This window comes from Semicossyphus pulcher, unplaced genomic scaffold (genome assembly GCF_022749685.1).
Source record: "Semicossyphus pulcher isolate SPU_LCO1_2020_fin unplaced genomic scaffold, fSemPul1.0.p SCAF_18, whole genome shotgun sequence".
NCBI classification, from domain to species: domain Eukaryota; kingdom Metazoa; phylum Chordata; class Actinopteri; order Labriformes; family Labridae; genus Semicossyphus; species Semicossyphus pulcher.
This window is the reverse complement of record NW_027211691.1, coordinates 11,205,062-11,218,920: the sequence shown is the minus strand read 5'-3', so window position 1 is coordinate 11,218,920 and position 13,859 is coordinate 11,205,062. Positions and strand designations below refer to the sequence as shown.

The following is a 13,859-nucleotide window of genomic DNA, read 5'->3' as shown; positions in this document are numbered from 1 at the left end:
CAATTTCAAATATTATTGCTTCTATCGATTACAGAGAACACCAGCTTTGACTGACAGTGGCTTTTTCCAGGGGCGAACTGCTCCTTTAAGTCTGTCCATGCAGAACTGTTTAGAAAGTTCTGTAGCTTCCAAAACTCCTCCCAAAGATGCAGTAGTATAGAAGTAACTCAAATTGTACCTAATGTTTTAGCAAAGCATTTTTCACAATTACCAAAATAAAAGCACAACACCCTGCCAAGGAGTGCTGCTACAGGTTCTTGGCATCCATGCACACCTTGGGGCTTAAAACACTAAAAATCTATGATACACTGTCAAGCTGTGGGCCCTCTGAATAATTCATGGTTCCCCTACTTTTACAAACCTCTTCTTGCACCATCTCTTTAAAAAGAGAGCTACATTTTGGCCTGAAGTGTTCAATCACACTTCTTTTCGGAGAAAGAAAGAAGTACATAAAAGGGAATTGGTCATCAAGTACAAATAATCGAACTGTTTTTAATGTCATTCATTCTGTTTATTTATTAGAGCTTGTATGTCTTTGTATGTCTCTAGGTTCACTACAGGTGCGGTATAACCTGGGAGGTCTGAGGGAGCCGTTTTCTATAGATGTGGACCAGCGTAACCTGGCCAACGGTCAGCCGCACAGCATTAACATGTCCCGCGTCAACCGAAGCGTCACCATCCAGGTACAGACTGCACACACATGCATTTAAGTTTCAGTTGTACGATCCTTATAAGCAACCAAGGAGTATGTAGGATTGCCAACCAGAAAGATGCACACAAAACACTCACACACGCTCATTCCCGAGTACACTGTCACACGAGCTCGGCCGATGTTAGTTCGATGGTTTGCATTAAGTCCGAGTGGAGGGCAGTGTCCTGTTCTGTCTTATGCTGTGATGAAACTGCTTGTCCTCTGCCACTGTTAATCCACTTCCAGTAGACAGCCTAAGTATAGCAACAGAGGGAGTGCATCGATCTGTGTGTGTGTGTGTGTGTGTGTGTTTGTACAAGTGCATGCTGCTGTGTGATTGTGGCTGCATGTGTGTGTGTGTGTGTGTGTGTGTGTGCGTGCAGGTATTTAAGGGCAAGCTTGGCGTGTATTAGAGAGAGAGAGAGACTGTCCATGTTTGCACTTGTGCATGACATTGTGTTGCTGCATACACTATATGTATGTGTGTCATTGTGTGTGTTGGTTTGTTTGTATGCTCTTCAGTTTTGTGTGGCTAAACAGCATAGTGCCGATCAATACAGCCCAGCCTCAGTCAGTAGCTGTCAAGGATGGAGTGAGAATTCAGCTAAGCTATTACAGACTTTGTTCTGGGCTAAACGGCTGCAGGCTGTAACTTAAGGAAACTGCAGATAAAACCGAGTTATTGCTGCATCCAGATGTTTTTAGTTTGCAAAGCTTTAGTTCTTGAATTCTATAATCACACAAAAAATGCATGGCCTCTTGTCTAATGTATAAAAAGAATAGTTCTGTTTTCGCAGCACGTAGTGTAAGATTGTTCCCTCACACTTACACTTCTGCTTTGTAAGTGTCTTTTATTATTATTTTTTATAGGATTTACATTTGTTTGTTGTTTTTGTTCAGTCATTTCAGTGTACAGTTATATATGCATATTTGTGTTTCTTGTGCATCCTTATGGAAAGCCCACCTACCCCCTAGTAGCCATAAAGTGTAATGGCATTACCCATATACTTGACCCACCTCTTCTTCAAAACTGCCAAACTGGATGTCAGATGTCAAGACAATAATTTTGTATAACCTTGTTCTAACTAATGTTCCAGCTGTTGGCTTACACTCTGTAGATTGCTTACGTTGTAGAAAGAACCTGATTTCCTGGCAGACATCAGTGAAGTTTGGGGGGTATTTTGTTAATTTCAAGCTTCATATTCATAGCTATCATACCTGTGGAGAAGCTTATCATAATTTACAGTTAAAAAAACTGTGACATTTTTCTCACACTGGTGCTCTGTGCAGGCCGTCATACAGCCTCTGCCTGAAATGACTCAGCTCGGTCACTTTAAGAAATCCTGCCCCTACAAACTCACTTTCTTCTGATTGGCCAGCTCTCCGAAGCCTGCTGAGGCTGCACTTTGTGACATCGCACATGTAGAAAAAACTGTGTGAAACCTGGCGTTCACAGCAGCATGCAGACTGAGCTGAGAAGCCTGGGGTTTACTCCAACATACTTTTACCTACAGATTTGAAACTTCACCCACGTTTAGTCTGGACATCCAACATTGTTACATTATATATATACACATGTCTTAAAATGTGAAACAGCATAATGCTGTGAACGGCAGGTTTCAGACAGTTTTTTCTGCACGCTGCACTTTGTGATGTCACAAAGTGCAGCCTCAGCAGGCCAATCAGAAGAAAGCAGGCTTGTAGGGGCGGGGTTTCTTAAAGGGACAGAGCTGAGAAGTCGTTTCAGGCAAGAGACTGTATGAGGGCCTGCATAAAGCACCAGTGTGTGAGAAAAATGATGAGTTTTTTCACAGTAAATTATGCTAAGCTACTCAACAGGTATCACAGAGTGAAATATGAAGCTTGAAATCAGCATAATACCCCCCCTTTAAATTATACTGCCAGGAAATCAGGTTCTTTCTACAACGTAAGCAATCTACAGAGGACTAACAGTGCAGAGTGTCAGCAATCAGCTGGAACATTCGTTAGAGCAAGTTTATACAAAATGATTGTCATGACATCCGACTTCTTACAAGACAGGGGAGTAAATATTACACGTAATAGTGAATATGTAATAAGTTTAGTTCTTTCTATTTCAACATTGGTCAAAAACTCCGCCTCTCTAAATCGTTGCACAGAGTCACAGTTCACACTCAAACCCATAATCTTTACACCACCTCCTCTACATAAGCCTTTATCCCTCTGCGTCTCATCGCATTGACATCCATCCATACTGGAATCACCTACAGCGAAAAAAATTCAGACAGCAGGAAAATTAAAGCGAAACTTCCAATGGAAATCGTTCTCATCTTGTGCGCAAATCACATCCTGCAACCGCTGATCACCCCGGTGGGAGCACTTAAACTCCACACATCACTTTTTTACTGGCATGGAAAGTGATTGGAGCGACTGTACGATTCTTTGCTCATCACACACGCGTTAACGTGCATGCACTTCCTCCACCGGTTGATTGCAGCTCAGTTGTGTCCAGATATGGATGATCAGTGCAGTGTGTGACTGAAATTTTAACTTTGAAGCCGCGCATCCCCTGTTTAACACTCCCCGTGTGCCCAGCATGCACTCTAAATAACAATCATCTTTTCTTAAATGAAAGCTTCAGCACTTAACATTAAAGACTGCTCAGAGAATTAAGAGAAACACTGGTGGGCATAATGTGGTCATAGGATTGAAGGAAAGAAGAAGCCAGCAGGGGAGCTGTGAGGGAGAGAAAATAGACGACGTTTAAAGATAGAGGATGAAAAGTATAGAGCCAGAAGGTGTGCTAACGACGATAACTTTGATGAGGGAAACTTTTTTCATGCTGCCTTAAAGCCTCAGGGCTCTTTTTAAGGTACAAACATCCACTTAATATCCACACGTAAACAGGTGTGAGCGTGCAGGCGCAGGCCAGAGCTTGTCAGGTCAGCACACTACAAAGGCTTCACACTGCTTCTCCACAAAATATAAAATATTCTGTGTATTTCACCCGTCCACTCCACGCCTCTCCTCCTATCTCTCCATACCTCTCACCATCTGCCTCCTCATCCCCGGGAGGGCTTTTAGTAATATTTTATTTACTTTCAGCCAGGAAGCATGACTAAAACTCACTATCACACTAATGAGCTGAGAGGAACGGGAAATGTTCTGCTCGGGATGACGGCAACAGGAAAAACACTTCAGAATATCAGCAGTTAGGACCAACTGGAGTTTTCGGTCTGCTAACTTATTTCTAAAAGAGAGCGCGCACAAAAAGGTATGAGGTCGCTAAACCTGTTTAAAGAAAGAAAATTATAATGCGCAAGCACTAAGAGAACCCAGGCACGCATGGGAAGAAGATGCAAACTACATCCAGAGAGGCTCGTTATGTCCGAGACAGGATTTGAAACAGGAACCCTCTAGCTGCGAGGTGACAGCGCTGACCACTGCACCACTGTGCAGCTGTTTGGGTAATCAAGATGCTCAAATCAAAATAAATTATAATCAACAACATGAGCCTGCTCGTGTTCATTTACTTACTAATATTCAGTGAAGTCAGTCATGTAATCGCCAAGAGAGGGCTACACATTTGAATTTCTTATCACATACAGACTACGAATCGTCTGGTATATCTAACCAATAAAACACTTTCATTCATTTTATGATACACAGCAAAATCTCAAACAGGAATCTTGCCTTCAACCCCGATGGCACGCCGACACTGGCGATACTCGCACCGATGATTCCAACCCCGGCCTGCAGCCAAGAATAATCGCTGATGCCTGCGCGCTTTGCAGTGCAGGCTTTGGCTAGATTTAACTATGTTATTTTGACTGCATGACAACTTGACAACTTACTTTGATCAAGAGGCCAGAGACACGACTCAGATAACATGTTACTCTGTATCTGCTACAGATGTCTCTTTATTGTCTTTATTTCTTTTAATGCTTGTTGTTGCAGGGCTGCACGGTGGTGCGGTGGTTAGCGCCTCACAGCTAGAAGGTTCCCGGTTTGGACATATAGTGGCCCTTTCTGTGCGGAGTGTGCATGTTCTCCCCATGCATGCGCAGGTTCCCTTTTGGCTTCCTCCCACATTCCACTTTTTATTCATAAATTGATCAATTTAAAGAAAAATTGCCCGTAGGTGTGAGTGTGAAAGCTTGTCTGTCTCTGTGTGTCAGCTCTGTGATTGACAGGCGATCAGTCCAGGGTGTAACCCCGCCTCTCGCCCAATGTAAGCTGGGATTGGCTCCATCCCCTCTGCGACCCTGAACAGGATAAATAATGGATGGATGGAATCTCGCTATTGCTTTTACCCTTTTTACTCCATCTCATCTCTGCTGTCTTTTTACTTATTTTACCCTCTTAATTTATATTGACTGTATCTTTGTACTGTCTTGCTGTGTCGGCCATGTTGTTTGGGTTATTTTCTGTTGCCTACTGAGTTTCCTGTCCGTCAAAGCACTTAGTAAACTGTTGCTTTTGAAGGTGCCATATATACAAAATGTTATTATTGAGGATATTATTATTATAGTTGTAATTAGGCAGTTAGCAGTTTTGCTAATAAGTTTACTGTATCAACTTAAATGGTGATCTATCAGTTGTGTTTACTGCTTGTTTCTTCAGCCCCCAAGAGGCCTTAAAATTCATTAGTTCAGTCTTAATGAATCATTGCAAGCAGTCTGTTTCACCTTCTCTATAATGCAACTGCAGCCAGACGGAGCTTCAGTGATTGAGCAAGTTAAATTACCATGCATCAGCAGCAGTTACAGTCGGACAAAATGTGCACGACTTTACCCGAATGCTCAGATGTTTACTATTATTATGTGCTGGAACACGGTGGTCCTAATTCGTTTGCTCATAAGTTATTGCGTTATGCACTTAAAGCTAAGAACATACCTTTGTGCAAGAGTGCAATCAGCATTTGAAATTGAACAGAGTCATTGTTCTGATGCTCATACGCCCATCAGAGACCGTGTTGTTGCTTAATCTGAGATGCAACATGAGTGAGAGGCGGAGATATGAGTCAGGTTGAATAACAGTCAGTTATGCTGGTGGGCCCGCCGTGGATCAAATCCAATTTCCATGGTAAAGGAGCGAGCCGAGTGTTTACCTGAGGCCCGGAGGTCTCTCTTCTCTGCTATCACGGTTGCGAATCTTAAAGGCATTTAGACAAGAAACTGTGTTTAAAGACACGACGGAGAACAAGAGGGGAGATAAGTAGGAGTGTAGTAATCGTAAAGGGAGCAGAAGAGAGGTGGAGAGCATGAAGAAAAAGAAGGAGACGAGTCAGAAGGAGAGGAGGGGGTTGAAAGAGAGAGATCATGTCTTCAGATAAAGAAAGTACACCCACCAAATATCATAACAAAGATCACTTTGATGCAGCAGGTTATCTAACAGCGTCAGAGTCCTGAGGCGGGGATTTGCATATTCACAAAAATACCTGCTAAAGTGAACGCAGAGAGCAGCGCACGAAGAAGCGTTTGGTGTTTAAGCAGCGTGTGAGGTCTCGTCAGGTTCGCTCACTATCAAAGGAGAAGCAGGAGAGATCAAAATAAGTTCCCATCTCTCCATCTCAGGCTTCCCCCTCTCTCACCCTCGCTCACCCTCTCACTCTCCGCCAGGAGTGGAGATGAAAGCCAGGAACTCCTTCAGGCAGCAAGACTTGTCCTCTCTGTTTCCTCTTCTCCTCTCCTCTTCTCACCTCTCCTCTTACCTTCTCCCACCCCCACCCCCTGGCCTCCTCTCCACTCCTCTCCTCTTCTCTCATGTCCTCCCATCTATCCTTTTCTCTCCTCTCTCTCTTCTACCTTCCACCCTTCTTCTCTCTTCTCTTATTTCCTCATCCCCTCCCGTTCCCATCCCTCTCCTCTCATCTCCCTTCCTCTCCTCGTCTTTCTTCTTCTCTCCTGTCATCTCCTTTCTTCTTCTCTCTTCTCCTCTCCTTTCACCACCTCCCCTCCTTTCTTGGCTCCTTTCCTCTCCTCTCCTCCCTTCTTCTCTCCTCTTCTTTCCTTTCTTTTCCTCTCCTCTTATCCTCTCCTCTCCTTTCATCTCCTCTCCCATCCCTACTCTCCTAACCTCTATTCTCCTCCACTCTTCTCTCCTTTCACAACCTCCCCTTCTTTTTTTTGGCTCCTTTCCTCTCCTCCCCTCCGTTCTTCTCTCCTCTCCTTTCCTTTCTTCTCCTCTCCCCTCCCTCCTGTCCTAACCTCTATTCTCCTCCACTCTTCTCTCATCTCCTCTCCTCTCCTTTCACCCCCTCTCCTCCACTCTTCTCTCATCTCCTCTCCTCTCCTTTCACCACCTCCCCTCCATTCTTGGCTCCTTTCATCTCCTCTCCTCCCTTCTTCTCTCCTCTCCTTTCATCTCCTCTCCCCTCCCTCCTCTCCTAACCTCTAGTCTCCTCCACTCTTCTCTCATCTCCTCTCCTCTCTTTTCACCACATCCCCTCCTTTCTTGGCTCCTCTCCTACCTTCTTCTCTCCTCTCCTTTCATTTCCTCTCCCCTCGCTCCTCTCCTAACCTCTATTCCCCTCCACTCTTCTCTAATTTCCTCTCCTCTTCCCTCCTCTCCCCTCCTCTCCCCTCCTCCCCTCTCCACTAACAGTTGTTTCTGTGGTTTGTATCAGTGGTGTGAATAGCCGGCTCGAGCTGGCACAAGACAATAATTTGGTTCTTTTGTTTAACTATTTATCCGCGTGAAAAAAGGAATGAGTTGCACTTAGCTTCTGTAATGTTTAATGTGTAATGGGACTATTTTCTGTCCCTCAGATATCATTAGGGAAACAGAGCTGCCACCAAACTGGAGAGTTCTCTGTTTACTGTAAATTAGAGTGAATATATACACAACATTGGCTAAATGAGATTCTCTTTGAGCACACACTTTGGAAAATAGATTTCACCCATTGTTAATTTTCTCCTTGTCCGACCCCTGATTACTTTGCGTATGTAAGCTTTGTGTAAAAGAGGCGCCAGCAGAGTTTAAAGGAGAAGATTGTGTCGTCTAAATGGCTCGGCGTAAAAGCAAAGCGTCCCAATAATTGCGGTTGTAATTGACAAAGTTTGCTAGATTGAGGTTTGTTCCCCGGCTGCCTCCCTCTGTGGACCTTTCTGTGGGGTTTGGAGACTCAGACGGCCGTCCCCGCCTGCGCAGCCAATTTGTTTCCACAGATAAAAGTAAATAAGCTGAGCGCAATTTAATTGTGCCCCATTATCCCACCCTCCAGTCACGGTGGAAAACAAAAGCCACACAACGCTCCTCTGAGACCGCGCTTTTGGAAGGAATCAAATTAGGATGTGCTTTGTGCGTGTGTGAAAGTGTGTGCGTGTGCAGAGAGAGAGAGAGGGAGAAAATACTCTAAAGGGGTGTAGAGATTTTTCTGTATGTGAGGACCTGTAAACAAGAAACACACACACATCTCAGTGCTTTAGCGGCGGTCCAGTTCAGCTGCCAGCTAACAGGCTACAACCGCTATTCAGCACATCAAAGGAACAGTCAAACACGAGGTAACAAAAGTACATTTCCCATCAGCCTCTCCTCTCCTGGCTGGATTTGTTGGTTTGATTCCTGCAGGCCGACGTGTGCAGACGTGCAGCCCTCATGTGTGCACAGAGAAGGAACGAAGGATCTTTTATTCTGAAAACCACCGAAACCAATTTGTAGGGGTTGAAATGATTCTCGTCAATAGCGGCGACTGCAGCCTTCAAGCTAATTAGAAACTTCAGTGGTACAGCAATAACAAGTTAATTATGTTGCAGGGATATTAAAGTCGTGTATTCCCTCCCCCCGTCACCTTCTCCGCTCTCACGTCTCGGCAGACGTTCTTCTGTGTAAACACGCCGCTTGTTCTCTCTTTGTTTTAGCGCCTTTGAAGCCGGCGCAGACTTTAGAAATTGCATGTTGTTAATTAACGTATGATCGTTTATCTTCAGTCCTGGTGAAGAGCTGTCTGTTTGCAGGGTCATTATGGAAGATTGCTTCGCTCGGCTTGACTAAGGAAATGTAAAAATAAAAGCCTTTAAATAGGATGTTTCCTTTAATTAGTTTGGTTTGCAGGAACTTATAATTACTGAATAACCAGAATACAATACCAGAATTCATGTTCAATTAGATACAGATAGATGTTCATTGAAAGAAGAGTGTTTTTATGCAAAATCAACCACTTGGATGCAAATTGTGTCGATGCTTTTCACGATAAAAGTATCAAAGAGCATGAATAGTATAACTGCAATGTAAAATATTGATGTATTTAAGCAGTATAAATGTCCGTCTTTGATAATGATCCTATGAAAAATCTTTATGTATTGACTTATTTTCCCTTTACTGAGCAATAAAGAGCATCCCTAACATACCACACCACTAGAGGGAGCCATCGCGCCTTTAACTGGGCTGCGTTCTGTCACTGCTGAGCCTGGCAGCCATGAGTTATCGTCTCCTCTTCCTCATCTTGTGTGCTCTGTTTAAGGTGCTGATGCAGGTCTGTTTAAAAGGCTGTGCTCAGTAGACTATCTTTTACATGCAGATGCTAATATATTAACTCTTACTTCCTCTCTCCCACAGCTGGATCACTACCCTCCTGTCAGCTACACCCTCCCAGACGCCTCAGACACTCAGTTCAACCTGGTCAAGACGATATTCTTGGGCAAAGTCTTCGGTGAGTGCACTTGCTGACTTTAGCTACACTTAAAATCACTAATCACTTTAAGTTACTTATTTGGGAGCTTTGTGAAGTGTTAAACATCTTAATTGTCCTATTTTCTTACTAATTATTTTACTTGTCGATAAGTAAGGAGTCTGATTGATGATATTAGGCATACAAATTAGATTTTCAGCATAATTTAACATCCGTAGGTTATTAAAATGTAATCAATTTATGTGGGTCGACCTCAACTGGAGCTCTTGATTCATTCACTTTAAACCAGACAAAGTTGTCTCTCATGAGGCAGACAGTCAGGTGCGACCTCTCTTGTCTAAACGTCTCCACGTGTTGCAGTGTTGTTCTTTTAACTTTTGTAATACAAAGGTTCTCTGTGCATATTTCTATCGGTTCAGGCAGTGTATCTTACATTGTTAGCTATCTCTTTTATTTCATGCAAAGTTGGAGAAATAAATCCTTACAAGTTTTGTTCTCTTTGGCGGCACCTGTGGCGATAAACTGTAATTGCGGGAGCACGCTTCCCAGATATCCAGACAGTGTTGCATGTGTGAAGTCCACTTTTGGCTGTCTTCCTTCATCTGAGCGTCCAATTTTTTCTTTGGATTTTCACTTATTTCTGAAGTTGTATCTGTATTCATCGATCTTTTCTTTGTTTGTTCAGCCATAGTATATTACTGTTTACTCGCAACCCTTGCAGACATTCGGAAAAGCAGCCGCTTAGCTCCGCCTACCCTCTCTGGCAGACCAACCACTGCTGGGTGCTGGAAAACGCGTCACTAACTTGGCGCCGCTTGTCGCCACAGACACCCAGTCTGTAATACTGCGAATGCAAAGGCTTCCATCAGTGGGCCATAGCCTCAATCACCAGTGTGTTACCTCATTCAGCGCTAGATAGTGACAGATATTTATTCAATATATTCACAATAATCCAAATGAGAAGATTATTAAATATAAAATTCACTCAAGCAAGACTTCTCCATTGTGGCTGACTCCGAGTAGAAAAGAGGCTGTAATGATTTATTTTGTCCACTAGAGGGAGCCAGAGGACTGCAGAGGGATATAAGTGCAGCACATGCACCCAACTGCATCCTCTGCTGGCATAACTGTGGCTAACTATATTATGAAATCTGTTCAATCACATGTGAGGATGCAGACTTTCTTATTAAAATGACCTTGATATGTGTTGCCTTTGATTAGACTGTATAACATCGGAACAACAGAATGAGCAGAGACCTTTACATATGGTGAATCCTTTGATGAGTCAGCTTCTATTTTTGTGCACACTGTGTACAGCACTGGAACTGCAATGTTAAGACTTAGGTTTTTCATCTTTTGCATCAATTTACTTTTTCCTACTGGATTCACGACACGCCCTGGCCAAAAGACAAAGTCACCACCAGGATTTAACTAAGCAAATAAGAAAGGCCTTCCTTATTTACTGCAGCGATAAATATGTTTCAGCTGGCAACAAGTTATTTAACCCTAACTGAACTGATTCTTAAACAACCATGTTGGAAGACGTATCCTGTGGTCGTGGAAAAGATGTGACTCTGTTTCAGAAGGGTGAAGTTATTGTCCTGCATCAAGCAAAGAAAACAACAAGGAGATTGCTGAAACTGCTAAAACTGGGTTAAGAGCTGTCCAACGCATTATTAAAACCTACCGTACTCGCCTGTGGGGGCAGGGTTATGATCTGGCGTTGCTTTAGTTTCTCAGGTCGAGGTTCAGCAGCATAATGTGCCCATCATCATTTCCACACATGGATTGGCCATCACGGAGTGCAGACCTTAACCCCACTGAGCATCTTTGGGATGTGCTGGAGATGATTTGACGCGGCAGCCCGACTCTCCCGTCATCAATACAAGATCTTGGAGAAAAATGAATGCAACTCTGGAGGGAAATAAATGTGACATTGCGTAAGCCTATCAAAGCGATGCCACGGTGAGTGCGTGCCGTAATCAAAGCTAAAGGCGGTCCTAAACTAAATATTAGTGTGTGTGACTTGTCGGCCTTAACAAAGCCCTTTATCATCCACCCAAGCACCTTAGACTGTAACTACGCTAATTACCCTAATTACTAACAGCCAATTAGCTTACTTTATTTACATTCTCTGCAGTGCGAGCTCTGGTTTATGGTCTAATTGGCTTCCTTAATTAGTCACAGTGTTCCTCTGATGGAAGATTGTCCCTCATTATTTGCAGCTTTCTCTTTCCTCTTCTTTCTTCTTCTACCTCAGAGAGGTGCAGAGAAAGTCAGTGAGGTTGAAGTATGGCCGACTTCACTCACCAGCCAGAACTATCAACTGCTGCACACACCAGCAGGGCCCCTGGGAACACAACACACACTGAGCACAGGCATCCATCTTTCACCCAGCACAGATGCTCAAAGGACACGCAGGACAAAGTCACCCCACGTGACAAAACAGCTCTAACTCATCTAGCCATCCTTTTATCGAAGGCCTACACAAAAATAGACTCAACATTGTGAATAAAGACTCCTGCATTCTAGTAAACAGGACAAGAGAATAATACATAATGACAGAGCAGGGAGGGAAGAAGGTAATTGGGTCCAAAGAGGAGGAAAACAGACGGATGACAGGAGTAATGTGATGAGAGAGGCAGAGACAGAGAGAGAAGGAAAACAGAACAAAAGCGGGCATTTTTACTCGGCACATCTCATCAGATCTGTTCCACTTCTGTGTTGGGACCGCGGAGACAAGAGAGGCTGTCAGACAGCAGAGCTATCAGATTCTCTATTTCTGGAAGACAGAGGCTCTGTGTTTGGTGCAGCACACACACACACACAGACACACACGCTGATCACAGCGATGTCTCCTGCATCACCTCACAGTCTGCTGATTGTCGGGTGGGATGAGTTGGCTAGAAAAGGGTAGAAAGAAAGCGAGGTTTACAATAAAGAATGATATGTGCACAGATGACCAATCAGATTCATTGTTGATTTAAAGTAAAGATAAAGTTCTTCTACTTTAACAAACTCCTTCAAAACACCTCTCTACTTGGAAGAGTGCTGTCGAGCTAAATCTGCCGTATTTGTCCCTTTCTTTGCAGATACTTATTTTTGCCTGGAGGTCGCAAATGGGATAAATACCATAAACAACATCCACAGTAGTAAAATGTCTTCCTTTCTTGAAACTAACCGGCCTACTTTTAGTTTCTTTGACCTTAGATAGCATGTTTGGAAGCAGTTTACTTATTTTCCCAATCGTCCTGCAGAGTCTCTCTGAGAAAGTCTCCTCGACCGTGTCATTTCCTTTCACATCCCGACATAAGACCTCGATCACATGTCAGGAAAATTCTGGAAAATACAGGAAGAGGGCTTTGGCTAAATAAACTAAAATAGTGCCAGATAAATGCTGTTTAACAATGTAAATGTAATGTAGCTTTGATAACCCAATCAGTCAATACATCGAGTGTGAAAAACAACACTACTACAACACGCAGGTCATTGGAAACCCATGTCTTTCAAAATAAAAGCTCAGCATAGTTTGTTTTTTTTTCAAACACACCCGCGACCCACTGAAAAAAGCTCTGCAACTCACTTTTGGGTCCCGACCCACCAGTTGAGAACCATGGGTCAAGACGACTGTCTACGAGCATCTCCAAAGCTGCAGCTCTTGTGGGGTGTTTACAGTCTGCAGTGTTCAGGACCTACCAAAAGTGCTGCAAGGAAGGAAAACCAGTGAATCAACAACAGGGTCATGGGTGTGAAGGCTGGCCAGTGTGGTCCGATCCAACAGAAGAACTTCTGTAGCTCGAAGTGCTGAAAAAGCTTATGCTGGTTCTGGTAGAAAGGTGTCAGAACACACAGTGCATCGTAGTTTGTTGTGTATGGGGCTGCGTAGCTGCAGACCAGGCAGGGTGCCCCTGCTGACCCCTGTCCAGCGCTGAAAGCGCCTTCAATGGGCACGTGAGCATCAGAACTGGAGGACAGAGTGATTGAAGAAGGCGGCCTGGTTTGATGGATCACGTTTTCTTGTACATCATGTGGATGGACGGGTGCGTGTGCATCTCCTACCTGGGGAAAACATGGCGCCATGTGAAGAAGGCAAGCCAGCGGAGGCAGTGTGATGCTTTGGGCAATGTTCTGCTGGGAAACCTTGGGTCCTGCCATTCATGTGGACTTTGACACGTTCCACCTACCTAAACATTGTTGCAGACAAAGTTCACCCCTTCATGTAAACGGTATTCGCTAATGGCAGTGGCCTCTTTCAGCAGGATTATGCCACACTGCAAACATGGTTCAGGAATGGTTTGAGGAACAACGAGTCCAAGGTGTTGACTCGGCCTCCAAACTCCCCAGATCTCAATCCAATCGAGCATCTATGTGATGTGCTGGACAAACAAAGCCTGAACCATGGAGGCTCCGCCTCGCAACTTACAGGACTTAAAGGATGTGCTGCCAACGTCTTGGTGCCAGATACCTCAGCACACCTTCAGAGGTCTAGTGGAGTCCATGCCTCGACAGGTCAGGGCAATTTGGAATCACCAATTAACCTAACGAGCATGTTTTTGG

The 13,859-nt window shown here is 44.0% G+C and overlaps 1 protein-coding gene across 1 annotated transcript in view; it reads left to right on the top strand.

Annotated features, from left to right (window-relative positions):
• The window catches only part of cntnap2a (contactin associated protein 2a), a 397,107-nt gene that overhangs the window by 367,960 nt on the left and 15,288 nt on the right, over positions 1 to 13,859 (top strand). Inside the window, exons 23-24 of the mRNA XM_069666987.1 lie at positions 550 to 683; positions 9,230 to 9,323. Of these exons, the coding sequence (XP_069523088.1) occupies positions 550 to 683; positions 9,230 to 9,323 (228 nt within the window). The remainder of the gene's footprint in view (positions 1 to 549; positions 684 to 9,229; positions 9,324 to 13,859) is intronic.